General features: G+C 45.7%; 1 protein-coding gene across 1 annotated transcript in view; it reads right to left on the bottom strand.

Moving 5' to 3' along the window:
• otog (otogelin) overlaps positions 1–14071 on the bottom strand; it is a 431253-nt gene that overhangs the window by 42359 nt on the left and 374823 nt on the right. The window contains exons 50-55 of the mRNA XM_072517704.1: positions 10483–10587; positions 8838–8942; positions 7500–7601; positions 3431–3529; positions 3298–3338; positions 3136–3211 (exon numbers count right to left, since the gene is read on the bottom strand). Coding sequence (XP_072373805.1) covers positions 3136–3211; positions 3298–3338; positions 3431–3529; positions 7500–7601; positions 8838–8942; positions 10483–10587 — 528 coding nt within the window. The remainder of the gene's footprint in view (positions 1–3135; positions 3212–3297; positions 3339–3430; positions 3530–7499; positions 7602–8837; positions 8943–10482; positions 10588–14071) is intronic.

Below are 14071 nucleotides of genomic sequence, written 5' to 3'. Positions count from 1 at the left end.
TTTCATATTTAACTGGTGGATAATTGGTCTAGTCAGCTTTCTTTTGTTGAGCTACAAATCTAGAAACATAGCCCATGAGTCCATTGACTCTGTGTTTTGAGTAAACGTAGAACAATGACAGGTGTGAAATTCCACAGATAACATTCATTTTGGTATATATATTTCAGGTGGAGCCCACACCACACCCCCCACTCCCACACTGGTTATTTAATTTGAAACTTTCCAGAAGCTTGATTGTTTGTGTTGAATGGACAAAGCCATCTTGACAGCCATCTTAACAGTTTATCAGTGTCTATTTTAAATAAATAAATTATAGTTCCAGAATATTTTATACAAGTAGTCTCCATATTTAAAGTTATGATTATGACATGCCTTTACTGGACATGACAAAAGCAAACACTAAATATTATCTTGGGTAACGACGAATACGCTTCGCCCCAGATTCAAAATGAGCTAAACATGAATTAAAAGACAAATAATTGCGGTCAATTATAAACTATAAATTGCACAGCAACTTGCAGATTCCACTTACTCACCAGTCTACTCAGCATATATATCATCAACCCCAGATACAAAGTCCTTCAATACTCAAATAATTTCAGCTCCTCATCTTCTAGTTTGATCCCCAGCTGACAGCAGCACACAATCAACCCATGTGTCACAGGCACAGTCTTTAGCACACGTCTGCAGAATTTCCCCAACTCCCTGCATACAGCAATCTGGATGGCGTAGCTCCTTCAATGTTGCCTTAAGGTAACAGGAACAGCTGCAGCAACTGTGCATTTTTCTATTCTCAGCTTCTGATTCTAGCCTCTGTCTTCCTCAGTTTGCCTGGATTGCACTAGAATCTTCATCTACTGAGCTCTGATGGCTCTGTGTCTTTTATATGGTTCCAGTCTCCCCATAAACTGAGATTGGAAACCAAAACTTAATTAGGAACTGGTACGGTCGGTCTTCTTTCTTGATTTCCCATTTGCAGTTTACCTTTTCAAACAGGAATGGTATCAAAAAAATAGCAGCTTTGAAACCATGGATTCTATCACAACTTACGCACTGATTGTGCAGTGTGTACCATTTGCAATTTGCACTGCCACATCACGCCAAGTCTTTTTCGACAGCACCTCCGTAAACCCGCAACCTCTACCACTTAGAGGGACAAGGGCAATAATGCATGGGAACACCATCATCTGCAAGTCTCCCACCTAGTTACATACCATCCTGACTTGGAAATATAACGTTGTTCTTTCATCATCACTGGGTTAAAATCCTGTAACTCTCTATGCACAGTGGGATGGGTGTTGGGGGGGGTGGGGGGGGTGGTTTGGGACAATGGTTCAAGTAGGTGGCTCGCCACTACCTTCATAATGCAATAAAGAACAAACAATAAATGCTAGGCTTGCCAGCAAGGCAAACATCCCATGAATGAATAGATAAAGAAAAAAAAGTAAGAAGTACTTTGAGCGTAGAGTATGGCTGTAGTAGATTTTCAAGATAGAATGGATGGAGACCACAAGAATTTTTCTTAGAAGAACATTGATCTTGGAATCAACTGATTATGCTATATGAAGTTAATGAAATATAACGGATATAGAGGCAAAATAGGGCAGTAATTTCTACAGTTGAGAACTCGAACGGCAGGTGTAAAGGTATTGACATAAAATTGTTGTTAATGCAAGTCTTTGTCTCAAATGTTTTGGTCTTCAGCAGAATTAAAAGCTAAATGGTACTTCAACCAAAGTTATTCTGAGACTCTGCTGTTGAAAGAACTGTAGCTCGACCAATTGAATTGTTTCAAATTATATAAGATGCTGCACATCTTCTATCTTATATAATTTGGAGGGGCAGCACGGTAGCATTGTGGATAGCACAATTGCTTCACAGCTCCAGGGTTCCAGGTTCGATTCTGGCTTGGGTCACTGTCTGTGCGGAGTCTGCACATCCTCCCCGTGTGTGCGTGGGTTTCCTCCGGGTGCTCCGGTTTCCTCCCACAGTCCAAAGATGTGCAGGTTAGGTGGATTGGCCATGATAAATTGCCCTTAGTGTCCAAAATTGCCCTTAGTGTTGGGTGGGGTTGCTGGGTTATGGGGATAGGGTGGAGGTGTTGATCTTGGGTAGGGTGCTCTTTCCAAGAGCCGGTGCGGACTCGATGAGCCGAATGGCCTCCTTCTGCACTGTAAATTCTATGATAATCTATGACATTAGGCATAATCATGAAATACTGTAAATCTACTGTTTCCACGTTTATCTATTCTGTCCCTTGGTCCAGTATAATTTTGCTTTGAACACTCACAAACCTGATGAACTCTCTAAATAAAATGAGATTGTTAGTTTAGTGCTTGCAGTTACTGGCAATATTGTGCCCACTATTAATGGAGGCAAAATAGTCAAATTTGATTTTACTTTGAACTATTCCAGTTAGCAAATAGCCTGGAACAGATCAATACCAAAAAACGAAAAGGAAAGACTTACATTTATGTACTGCCTTTCAGAATCTCAGGGATATCCCAAACTGCGTTATAGCTAGTTAAGTATTGAAATCTGTTGTAATGCCGGACTCTGATTTACACACAGCAAGCTCCCACAAACTGCAAAGTGATAATGACCAAATAATTTATTTTTGTGATATTGATTGAAGGAAAACATCGGTCAGAACACCAGGAAATTGCCCAATCTTGTTCAAAATAGTGCTGTGAGATCTTTTATGCCCACCTTAAAAAGCAGCCAAGGCCTTGGTTTAACACCTCATTGGAAAATCAGCTCCTCCAGTAAGGCAGAACTCACTCAGCACCATGCTGGAATATCCGCCTACATTTTGTGCTTAAGTGTTGGGAATGGGGCTTGAACCTGCAACCTTGTGACTCAAAGGCAAGAGTGCTACCAACTGAACCACACTAGGTATGCGCCATCCAGTTCTACTTTTGTCTGGTATGGAGCATTTGTTCATTTGCAAAAGCATCATAACAAGAAAGATCTTCCACTGGCTTAATCTACTTTTGAATGCTTCGATAGTACATAATACTCTTGGCATAAAATTACATTTTTTAAACTCACATATAATTCTCAAAAGTTCAGTACATATAATTCGCTTGCAACTAGACCACAAAGAAATTTGCAAAATGATAGATGTTCACTTACCACATTTATACTCTGGGCATCCACATGGATTGGTCATGATATTTCCAGGCTGCTGTTCGAGAACTAAAAGCTCTTCCTAAAAGTGTCAAATTATTGAATGGTTATAAGTCTGAAGGTAAAAAAAAGTGCATAACATCAAAAGATAGGCAGTACATTACTCACCAGTTTACACTGAGGTTTAGGAACTGTGTCACAAGCACATTCTAAAACAAAAGCAATTAAAATCTTGTTACTTCAGTCAAGGAATATGGCAATTTGTTGGAATGTTTCCAAATCTAAACATTTATCATCGTACCACAAGAATGAAATGGGCAACACAGATCTGGACTCCATGCCTCAACTACTATCATTCCAGAAGGGCACTGAAACCTTGGACAACGATTGATTTCACAAACTAAAAGAAACAGAACAGATATTTTTAGAAACGAAAAAAAAGCCTGGAAGATTATGAATAGAACTTTAGCTATAGATCTTACAATATAGCTATTTAAACTATAATCTTGGAGATGTGGCTTATATAGTTCAAGACTGATACCTGTGAAGTGTGAAACATAACCAGGAAGTTCAAACTTCCCCACCATGAGTGAGGTCTGCTAACTAGGTTTGTAAGGTATTTAAAATTCAACAGATCACTTAATCCATTTTAACATCTGCGTCATCTCTATAGTTGAGCTAGAGGGGGAGATTGTTTGGAATATCGTAGGCAGCACCAACACCAAATTTAGAATATATCAGTAGATGAAGGTCCCCTCTAGCAGCATGGATTTGTCACAGCCAACTTTCCTCTGATTTGCTGAGAGTCCAATACCATGGGCGAAATTCTCCCGAAACGGCGCGATGTCCGCCGACTGGCGCCCAAAACGGCACCAATCAGACGGGCATCGTGCTGCCCCAAAGGTGCGGAATGCTCCGCATCTTTGGGGGCCGAGCCCCAACATTGAGGGGCTAGGCCGACGCCAGCTGGCGGAATCGGCCTTTGTTGCCCCGCCAGCTGGCGCGGAAATGACATGTCGGGGCTGCGCATGCGCGGGAGCTCAGCAGCCGCTGACAGTTTCCCGCGCATGCGCAGTGGAGGGAGTCTCTTCCACCTCCGCCATGGTGGAGACCGTGGCGGAGGCGGAAGGGAAAGAGTGCCCCCACGGCACAGGCCCGCCCGCGGATCGGTGGGCCCCGATCGCGGGCCAGGCCACCGTGGGGGCACCCCCCGGGGTCAGATCGCCCCCCGCCCCCCCCAGGACCCCGGAGCCCGCCCATGCCGCCTTGTCCCGCCGGTAAATAGGTGCTTTAATTTACGCCGGCGGGACAGGCAATTTATCGGCGGGACTTCGGTCCATCCGGGCCGGAGAATCGAGCGGGGGGGCCCACCAACCGGCGCGGCCCGATTCCCGCCCCCGCCGAATATCCGGTACCGGAGACTTCGGCAACCAGCGGGGGCGGGATTCACGGCAGCCCCCTCCGATTCTCCAACCCGGCGGGGGGTCGGAGAATGACGCCCCTGATCTTGTTCAGCACAGTAATTGTCTAACTCCATTTGTGTGACTACTCCCATCCACCACCATCTCACCACCGAATCCCTCATTTATGACTTTGTCACCTCCAGATTTAACTATTCCAATGCTCCTCTTAATCAGCCCCTATATCTCCAGCCCCTGTAATTTCAGATCATTCAAAATTTTGCTGCTGGCTTATTATGCCACTCCAAACCTTTCTAACCCACAACACTGTTCTCTTTGACCCATATTGGCTCACAATTTTACAATGTTCCCAATTTACATTTCTCATCCATGTGCCTAAATCCTCATATACCCTGCTCCTTTGGGTGGCATGGTAGAACAGTGGGTAGCTCTGTTGCTTCACAACTCCAGGGTCCCAGGTTTAATTCCCAGCTCGGATCACTGTCTGTGTGGCACCTGCACGTTCTCCCTGTGTCTGCGTGGGTTTCCTCCGGGTGCTCCAGTTTCCTCCCTCAAGTCCCGAAAGACGTGCTGTTAGGTAATTTGGACATTCTGAATTCTCCCTCTGTGTACCTGAACATGCGCCGAATGTGGTGACTAGGGGCTTTTCACAGTAACTTGTGACAATAAAGATTATTAAACACCTTTGTTAATTCTGTAGCTTCTGCAGCCTTCAGACCAACTTGATCTCTCCGTTCCTTTGATTATCACCTTGTGACCACCTTGCTTCCCCTAACAATTGCTTCCTTTTAACCTTTTCTTCAACCCCATCACTTCGACCAAACTTTTTTGTAAGATGGTGCGAAGAACGTGGAATAGGCAGGTCTTGTAATTAAATATAAGTGAGATGAGAGAGACCTCATCAGAGTTAGTGGGCCATACCGTTTCTACCCAGCCCTTTTAATCTGAAAAGGAGAATCAACAAGTATATGAGGGGCATAAAATATTGGTACCTTTTATCACAGTCCAGTACCTGCTTTATTTGCAAAAAACAAAGACAATTACCTAGTGCCCAGTCTATGGTGGGGGCCACTGAAGTCATTTGAAGTGCAAGTGTAAGAAGCCTCTGACCACACTAAAGTCTAATGTGAACAGAGTTACTAATCAGGATTTTGTGATATTTTAGGTGCTATTTTGGAGAGCATTTGCATTTGGAGAGCATTTGCAAGGCTCTGAAACCAGCAGATATTATCACTGCCGTGTTGCTCTCATGTCTGCAGCAGAACTATCTTTTCTTCAAGGATTCTGGATGCAGACCCTACCAAAGAGAAGGTCCATGCAGATGACCTGTTTCCCAAAGTACATGTGGGGTCACATGGGGCACACCTCAGGTCAGTCCATCTGTCCAGAAAGAGGAGGTTCAATCTCTAAAATTATCCCAATGCTCCTGCTGAACTAATATCCTAACAATATGAAAAGATGCTTTCTCACACTGCTTTGATTCCAAAGGAACTTGATTTCTCTCTAGTCTTTAAAAAATGTAGTCATGGGAAGTGTGTGATGATATGCATAAGCAATAATTTGTATAATGATGTAAACGACCTCCGACCAGCAGGTAGCAGTTTAAAACTACCACGTGACTCTGTACCTCGAGGAGTTGGGCGATAGTGTGAGTGGATAGTCATACCTGCAGTCGCTCTAGGATAATTTATCAGCATTAGTAGTTAGTAATATATTTCTCATAGTTATCTTTGCCACACATTTATTTTATAATAAAATGCTTTAACTAATCAAGAACTAGGGGCGTCATTCTTCGACCCCCCGCCGGGTCGGAGAATGGCCGTTGGCCGCCGTGAATCCCGCCCCCGCCCCTGCCGAAGTCTCCGGTACCGGAGATTGGGCGGGGGCGGGAATCGGGCCGCGCCGGTTGGCGGGACCCCCCACTCAATTCTCCAGCCCGGATGGGCCGAAGCCCCGCCCAGAAATTGCCTGTCCCGCCGGCGTAAATCAAAGCTGGTATTTACCGGCGGGACCAGGCGGCGTGGGCGGGCTCCGGGGTCCTGGGGGGGGCGCGGGGGGATCTGGCCCTGGGGGGTGCCCCCACGGTGGCCTGGCCCGCGATCGGGGCCCACCGATCCGCGGGCGGGCCTGTGCCGTGGGGGCACTCTTTCCCTTCCACCTCCGCCACGGCCTCCACTATGGCAGAGGCAGAAGAGACTCTCCCCACTGCGCATGCGCGGGAAACTGTCGGTGGCCGCTGACGCTCCCGCGCATGCGCCGCATTTCCGCGCCAGCTGGCGGGGCAACAAACGCCATTTCCGCCAGCTGGCGGGGCGGAAATCCTTCCGGCGCCGACCTAGCCCCTCAATGTTGGGGCTCGGCCCCCAAAGATGCGGAGCATTCCGCACCTTTGGGCCGGCACGATGCCCGTCTGATTGGCGCCGTTTTTGGCGCCAGTCGGCGGACATCGCGCCGTTGGGGGAGAATTTTGCCCTAGATATTCAACTTTGCATCATTCCTACCGGCCAAGCACCAGAACGTAACAATGTGGTGGCTGGGACAGCATTTATTACCCTAATTGCCCTTGAACTGAGTGACTTGCTAGGCCATTTCTGAGGACAGTTAAGAGTCAAACACATTGCTGTGGGTCTACAATCACAGGTAAAAGATGACAGACTTCCTTCCCTACAGGACATTAGTGAACCGGATGGCTTTGCACAACAATCGTGAATGGTTTCATGTTCATCTACATGGTCATCATGGACATTTAGTTCCAGATTTCTATTGAAATCAAAGTTCACTACGTGCCGTGATGGGATTTGAACCCGGGTCCCCAGAGAATCACTCTGGGTCTCTGGATTACTAGTCCAGAAACAATATTACTACGCCACTACCTTCCCCTACCTCTTTCTCTCTGTTTGTAAACTATAACTGTTGCATGCTTTTTGAATGGTAAAACATTATTCTCACCGCATTGGTAGGCTGGACAACACATCTCAGTGGTATTGTTGCCTATGGTAAGGAGTTCACCTTTCTGGCAGTTGGGAATTTTGTCAGCGCAAGCACCACACACTAAGTGTAGGAAAATATAAAGTGTTACCATCATATTGAATATGAAGCATCAACATTACTTCTAAGGATCAGTTAAAAGTTTCAGTTTGGACAATGGAGAATAAAATAGAGGTTTGAAATCAACTTAAGTATTCTGATCTTTGAGGGAAGACTTCCAGGGCCCTAGAATAATTCCTTGAACGTTGCTGCAATGCTGTAGCTTAAGTGCCTTGCACCTCAAAGACCCTGTCAGATTACCGTGGGGAATAAGTTGTATCTTTCTATTTCATGCCACAGCATGAAGATAAACCTCGTAACCAGACACGAGCAATTAATTTAGCATTTTTGGAAATACCTTCATAACTACAAGCATTATTTTTACCAGGTATTTTTACCAGTATTTTAATTGCCCAGATTTAACGGTGGTAATGATAGTAATGGTAGAAAAACTTCAAGCATTTGTCGTCTTTACAAAAACTGACAGCAAATTCTGCAGTCCACATATATATGCAGAATAACATAGAAATCCAGAATTTGCTGACAGTGATTCTACGCTTCTCTGGAGGGTGTGTATTGGAAACTGGAAACAATAGGAAATCTTCAACCTGACAAGGATTCCCATTCATATGCTATTAGTCTTGCTGGAAAAATCTTTGAAAAGTTTTTTTCTCAAACAGCATACTAAGTTCATATTTACTGCTAAGCACCCTAACTAGTCTGATGAAAACTAATTTTGATAAACTGTACATCTGGGGATCCTTTTGATTAAATTGCTTCACTAATGACTGCAAAAACACTATTTTCTCCCTCTTTGCATAAGCTCCAACAAAATTTCAAATAGCGCAAAAATGTCAACATTGGTTGGAATTCTCTGGCCGCTAGGAATTTCTGTTCCCGCAAGAAGCCGACCGCCCCCACCCCTCCACCCATGGGTTTCCCGGCGGCATGGGGTGTCTGCAATGGAAAATCCCATTGACAAGCGGCGGGGGTAAAGAATCTCACTGCCAGTGAACGCCACGCTGCCGAGAAACACACGGGTGGGGAACCGAAGAATCCAGCCCATTATCTGGACAGCACAATATAGATTTATTCTGTGGGCTGTCTTCAAATACTTTAAAATCCGAGTTTGGTTTCTGACAAAATGAAACTTATTTAAGGTAATTGTGAATCAGAACCTGAAAAGACTTGAAACGGTTTGGGATAAACTATTGTTAAATTGTTTAATTTTGAATCAAATCTGAACATTGTGCAACTTACTACATATGTATGCAAAGCAACAACTGCCATCTGCACGGGTAGCAATCAAAGTTTGGTCCTCTTGACAAGTTGGGATATCAGACTCACACTTTTGTGGATCACATTCTGCAGAATATGAACAGTTTGCCAGACAAAGCACTTAATAAGTTGTATGGATTACGTTTTATTATACATGCACACATTTAAAAATTCAAAAAAAAGTTTTCTTTTATTTATAGCGTCTCATGCACCGCCCTAACCCAAACACTGTTCATCTTGAGGTTACAGGCCTTTCTCAACAACGCACTTTCATATGCTGCGTGGAGATGCTATGGGGTGACTTGTCTACTTGGTCGTTCTCATCATCCTTGTGTTCAGCCACCTGACAGTCTAATCTGCAACCCCAACGATGGCATATTTGAATTCATGGAACTGTAGGTGCATCATTGCCACAGAGAATTTTATAATATGAAATGCAGCGGATAAAAAAAAATTTGGAACATTTGTTTATCTTTTTCCATCTTTACTTTACGAGATGGGTTTTCTGATCATTAATATTCGGCAGTAAGAGGGTAAATTTTCTTATGTTGCTGCATAATGACATTGCAAATTAGTTTTAAAATTTGTTTAAAATGTAGCAACAAGATTGTGGTTGTTGGTGGCTACTCACCTCAGTCCCAGAACATCACTGCAATATTTCCTCAGGGTCGTATCCTAGGCCCAACCATCTTCAGCTGCGACACGAATGACTTACAATCCATCATAAGGTTAGAAATAAAGGGCCATAACCTCCGAGCACTCCAGCATCGGATTTGGGGGGTACCCAAAAGGTGTGCTGGGGATCCTTCTCGGATGTTTCCAATCAAGCATTTCTGTGGCAATTGTCCCGTAGCGGTAACTTCCCTTGGACAATTGTTTTGCACTGGGAACCATCTGACAAAGTGATTTAAATGGTTCTGTCAGGGTTACTTCTGCATCGTCACTCTGGGCTAGGGCATGGCCAATTCCAGCTCTCACCGTCCCGTCCCCCACCACCCCCACCCCCCCCCGTCCCGTCCCGTCCCCCCCACGTCCCCCCAAATTGACCTGGAATCACAACACATTGGAATTAACCAATAATTCTTAGAAAAATACCCAAAGTCTTTGGCCCTTGGCTGCCCAATGATGACAGTTACCAGGTTTGTAAATTGAAACACAATGGGCAAAATTCTCTGTTTGGGAGTCTAAGGGCGCGATTCTCCGGAAAGATTTCTAATTGTTGTAGCGAGCGGGAATTGCCGTGAGCTTCCCGGCGCTCAGCCCAGCAAGGCCGGCAACGCTGTTCAACATCAATTGCTCCACTTAATGAGGCCTCACGGGTTTCGCGCCACAAATGAAGGCTCGGCAGTTGATTCGCTGGCACAGCATTCACCAACCTCCCGCTAACAAGGTCGAGCAGCACTTAACCAGCACTTGCTCAGCCAACCCCAGCTACCTTGCAACAATGGTGCCAAGGAGGCCAGCCCCAAGATTATGGGATGCTGACCTGGGGAGGCTGCTAGGTACTTGGAGGTCAGGAGCGATGTACTGTTTCCCCGAGGGTACAGTGCTTCCCTTCTTTAAACTTCAACCATTCTACTCAAGATAGTACTTCAAGCAGTATTTTTGTATTAACTTATGTACTTACCACAGACGTAATCTGGACAGCAGAAGTCTGATTTGTAATAGGTAATAAGCCTTTCTCCATCTGCACACTGAGGAGCAAAACTCTCACAGACTGTTTGATTGCAAGCTGAAAGCAGATTGGAATGATAGTTAATGTTAATGTTAATGTAATCCCTGGGAATTACAAACCAGTCAGTCTTATGTCTGTGGTGAGCAAAATACTGGAAAGGATTCTGAATGGTAGGGGCTGGGATTTTCCAAAGACGCAGCTAAGTGTTGACGCCGGCGTAAACACCGGAGTGTTTCATGCTGGCTTCAACGGGCCTCTTGGCCCAGCGATTCCCGTGGCCCACATGAGGCTAGCACGGTGCTGGAGTGCTCTGCGCTGCTCCAGCTGCCACATGTGGACCTGCACTGCTGGCCACAGGTCTGCGCATGCGCACGGCGGCCACTTCCGCACCGGCGCCGCGCAACATGGCGGAGCCACACAGCGGGCCAGTGCGCGTGCCCACCGATCGGTGGCCCCCGATCGCGGGCCTGGCCGTTGTGGTGGCCCCCCCTAGAGACTGATCTTCCCACCCACCCCCCCAACCCCCCACCAGGACGGCCACCGCAGCCGCGACACCGTTGGAACCATACGTGAACCCACCGTCGGACCCGATCCCAAGTCTGAGGCCCCATTCTCCGCCTCCGTGCCGAGCGCCATTTCGTCATGGAGGCTCGGAGAATCCCTGCCAGGATTTATGATTATTCAGAAAAACATAGTCAGCATGGTTTTGTGAGGGGCAGGTCATGCCTCATAAGCCTCATTGAATTCTTTGAGGATGTAACGAGACACATTCATGAAGGCCGGGCAGTGGATGTGGTGTATATGGATTTCAGTAAGGCATTTAAAACATAGAACGTAAAACGTAGAACTGTACAGCACAGTACAGGCCCTTCGGCCCATGATGTTGTGCTGAACTAGTCTGAAACTAAGATCAAATCAACCTACTCCCAATCATTCTAGTGCACTCCATATGCCTATCCAATAACCGCTTGAAAGTTCCTAAAGTGTTCGACTCCACTACCATAGCTGGGAGTGCGTTCCACGCCCCAACCACTCTCTGAGTAAAGAACCTACCTCTGACATCCCTCCTATATCTTCCACCATGAACCTTATAGTTATGCCCCCTTGTAACAATTACATCCACCCGAGGAAAAAGTCACTGAACATCCACTCTATCTATCCCTCTCATCATCTCATACACCTCAATTGAGTCACCTCTCATCCTTCTTCGTTCCAATGAGAAAAGCCCTAGCTCCCTTAACCTTTCCTCATAAGACCTACCCTCCAATCCAGGCAGCATCCTGGTAAATCTCCTTTGCACCCTTTCCAATGCTTCCACATCCTTCCTATAATGAGGTGACCAGAACTGCACACAATACTCCAAATGTGGTCGAACCAAGGTCTTGTACAGTTGCAGCATAACCTCACGGCTCTTAAGCTCAATCCCCCTGTTAATAAATGCTAACACACTATAGGCTTTCTTCACAGCTCTATCAATTTGGGTGGCAACTTTCAGAGATCTATGGACATGAACTCAGAGATCTCTCTGCTCCTCCATATTCTTCAGACCCCTGCCGTTAACCCTATAATCCGCATTCAAATTTGTCCCACCGAAATGAATCACCTCACACTTATCAGGGTTAATCTCCATCTGCCACTTTTCAGCCCAGCTCTGCATCCTATCAATGTCTCTTTGCAGCCTACAACAGCCCTCCACATTATCCACTACTCCACCAATCTTGGTGTCATCAGCAAATGTACTAACCCAACCTTCAACTCCATCATCCAAGTCATTGATAAAAATCACAAACAGCAGAGGAGCCAGCACTGATCCCTGTGGTACACCGCTGATGATTGGGCTCCAGGATGAAAATTTAACATCTACCACCACCCTCTGTCTTCTATGTGATTGCCAGTTACTGATCCAATCGGCCAAATTTCCCTCTATGCCATGCCTCCTTACTTTCTGCATGAGCCGACCATGGGGCACCTTATCAAACGCCTTACTAAAATCCATGTATACGACATCAACTGCTCTACCTTCATCTATGTACTTAGTTACCTCCTCAAAGAATACAATCAAACTTGTGAGGCAAGACTTACCCCTCAGAAATCCGTGCTGACTATCCTGGATTAAGCTGTATCTTTCCAAATGATCATAAATCCTATCCCTCAGGACTCTTTCCAACAATTTACCTATGACCGAAGTGAGACTAACCGGCCTATAATTCCTAGGGTTATACCTATTCCCTTTCTTGAACAAGGGGACAACATTCGCTTCTCTCCAGTCTTCTGGCACTATTCCTGTAGACAGTGAGTACATAGAGATCAAAGCCAAAGGCTCTGCAATCTCATCCCTCGCCTCCCAAAGAATCCTAGGATATATCCCAACAGGCCCAGGGGACTTATCTATCCTCAGGCTTCTCAAAATTTCTAACACATCTTCCTTCCGCATATCTACCTCCTCCAGCCTACCAGCCTGTATCGCACTATCCTCCTCAACAACATGGCCCCACCGTGTGAACACTGAAGAAAAGTATTCATTTAGGGCCTCTCCTATATCTTCAGACTCCATGCACACGTTCCCACTACTGTCCTTGACCGGCCCTAACTTCACCTTGGTCATTCTTTTATTTCTCACATAAGTGTAAAAAGCCTTGGGGTTTTCCTTGATCCTACTCGCCAAGGACTTCTCCTGCCCCTCCTCATTCTCCTAAGCCCTCTCTTGAGCTCCTTCCTAGGTATCTTGTATTCCTCAAGTGCCCTAACTGAACCTTGTTTTCTCATCCTTACATAAGCCCCCTTCTTCTTCTGACAATCTCTTTTGTAAACCATGGTTCCCTCACGTGACCATTTCCTCCCTGCCTGACAGGGACATACATATCAAGGACACGCAGTATTTGCTCCTTGAACAAGCTCCACATCTCAATTTTGCCTATCCCTGACAGTTCCTGTTTCCATCTTATGCTCCCCAATTCTTGCCTAATCGCATCATAATTACCCTTCCCCCAGTTATAAACCTTGCCCTGCCATACGTTCCTATCCCCCTCAATTGCTATAGTGAAAGTCACCAAATTGTGGTCACTCTGTCCAAAGTGCTCTCCCACAACGAAATCTAACACTGGGTTCATTACCCAGTACCAAATCCAATGTGGCCCTGCCTCTTGACGGTCTATCCACATATTGTGTGAGGAAACCCTCCTGCACACACTGGATAAAAACAGCCCCATCCAAACTATTCGAATTATAGTGGTTCCAATCAATATTTGGAAAGTTAAAGTCACCCATGACAACTACCCTGTGACTACCGCACCTATCCAAAATCTGCATTGCAATCTTTTCCTCCACATCTCTGTTACTGTTGGGGGGCCTATAGAAAACTGCTAACAAAGTGACCGCTCCTTTCCTATTTCTAACCAGCCCACACTACCTTTAGTAGGCAGATCCTCCTCAAATGCCTTTCTGCAGCCATTATACTATCCTTGATTAACAATGCTACTCCTCCACCTCTTTTACCACCTTCCCGAATCTTACTGAAACATCTAAACCCGGAACCTCCAAC

The sequence above is a fragment of the Scyliorhinus torazame genome, chromosome 10, assembly GCF_047496885.1.
Source record: "Scyliorhinus torazame isolate Kashiwa2021f chromosome 10, sScyTor2.1, whole genome shotgun sequence".
NCBI lineage: Eukaryota > Metazoa > Chordata > Chondrichthyes > Carcharhiniformes > Scyliorhinidae > Scyliorhinus > Scyliorhinus torazame.
Note: the sequence above shows the minus strand (reverse complement) of the source record. Positions and strands in the feature narration are given on the sequence as shown.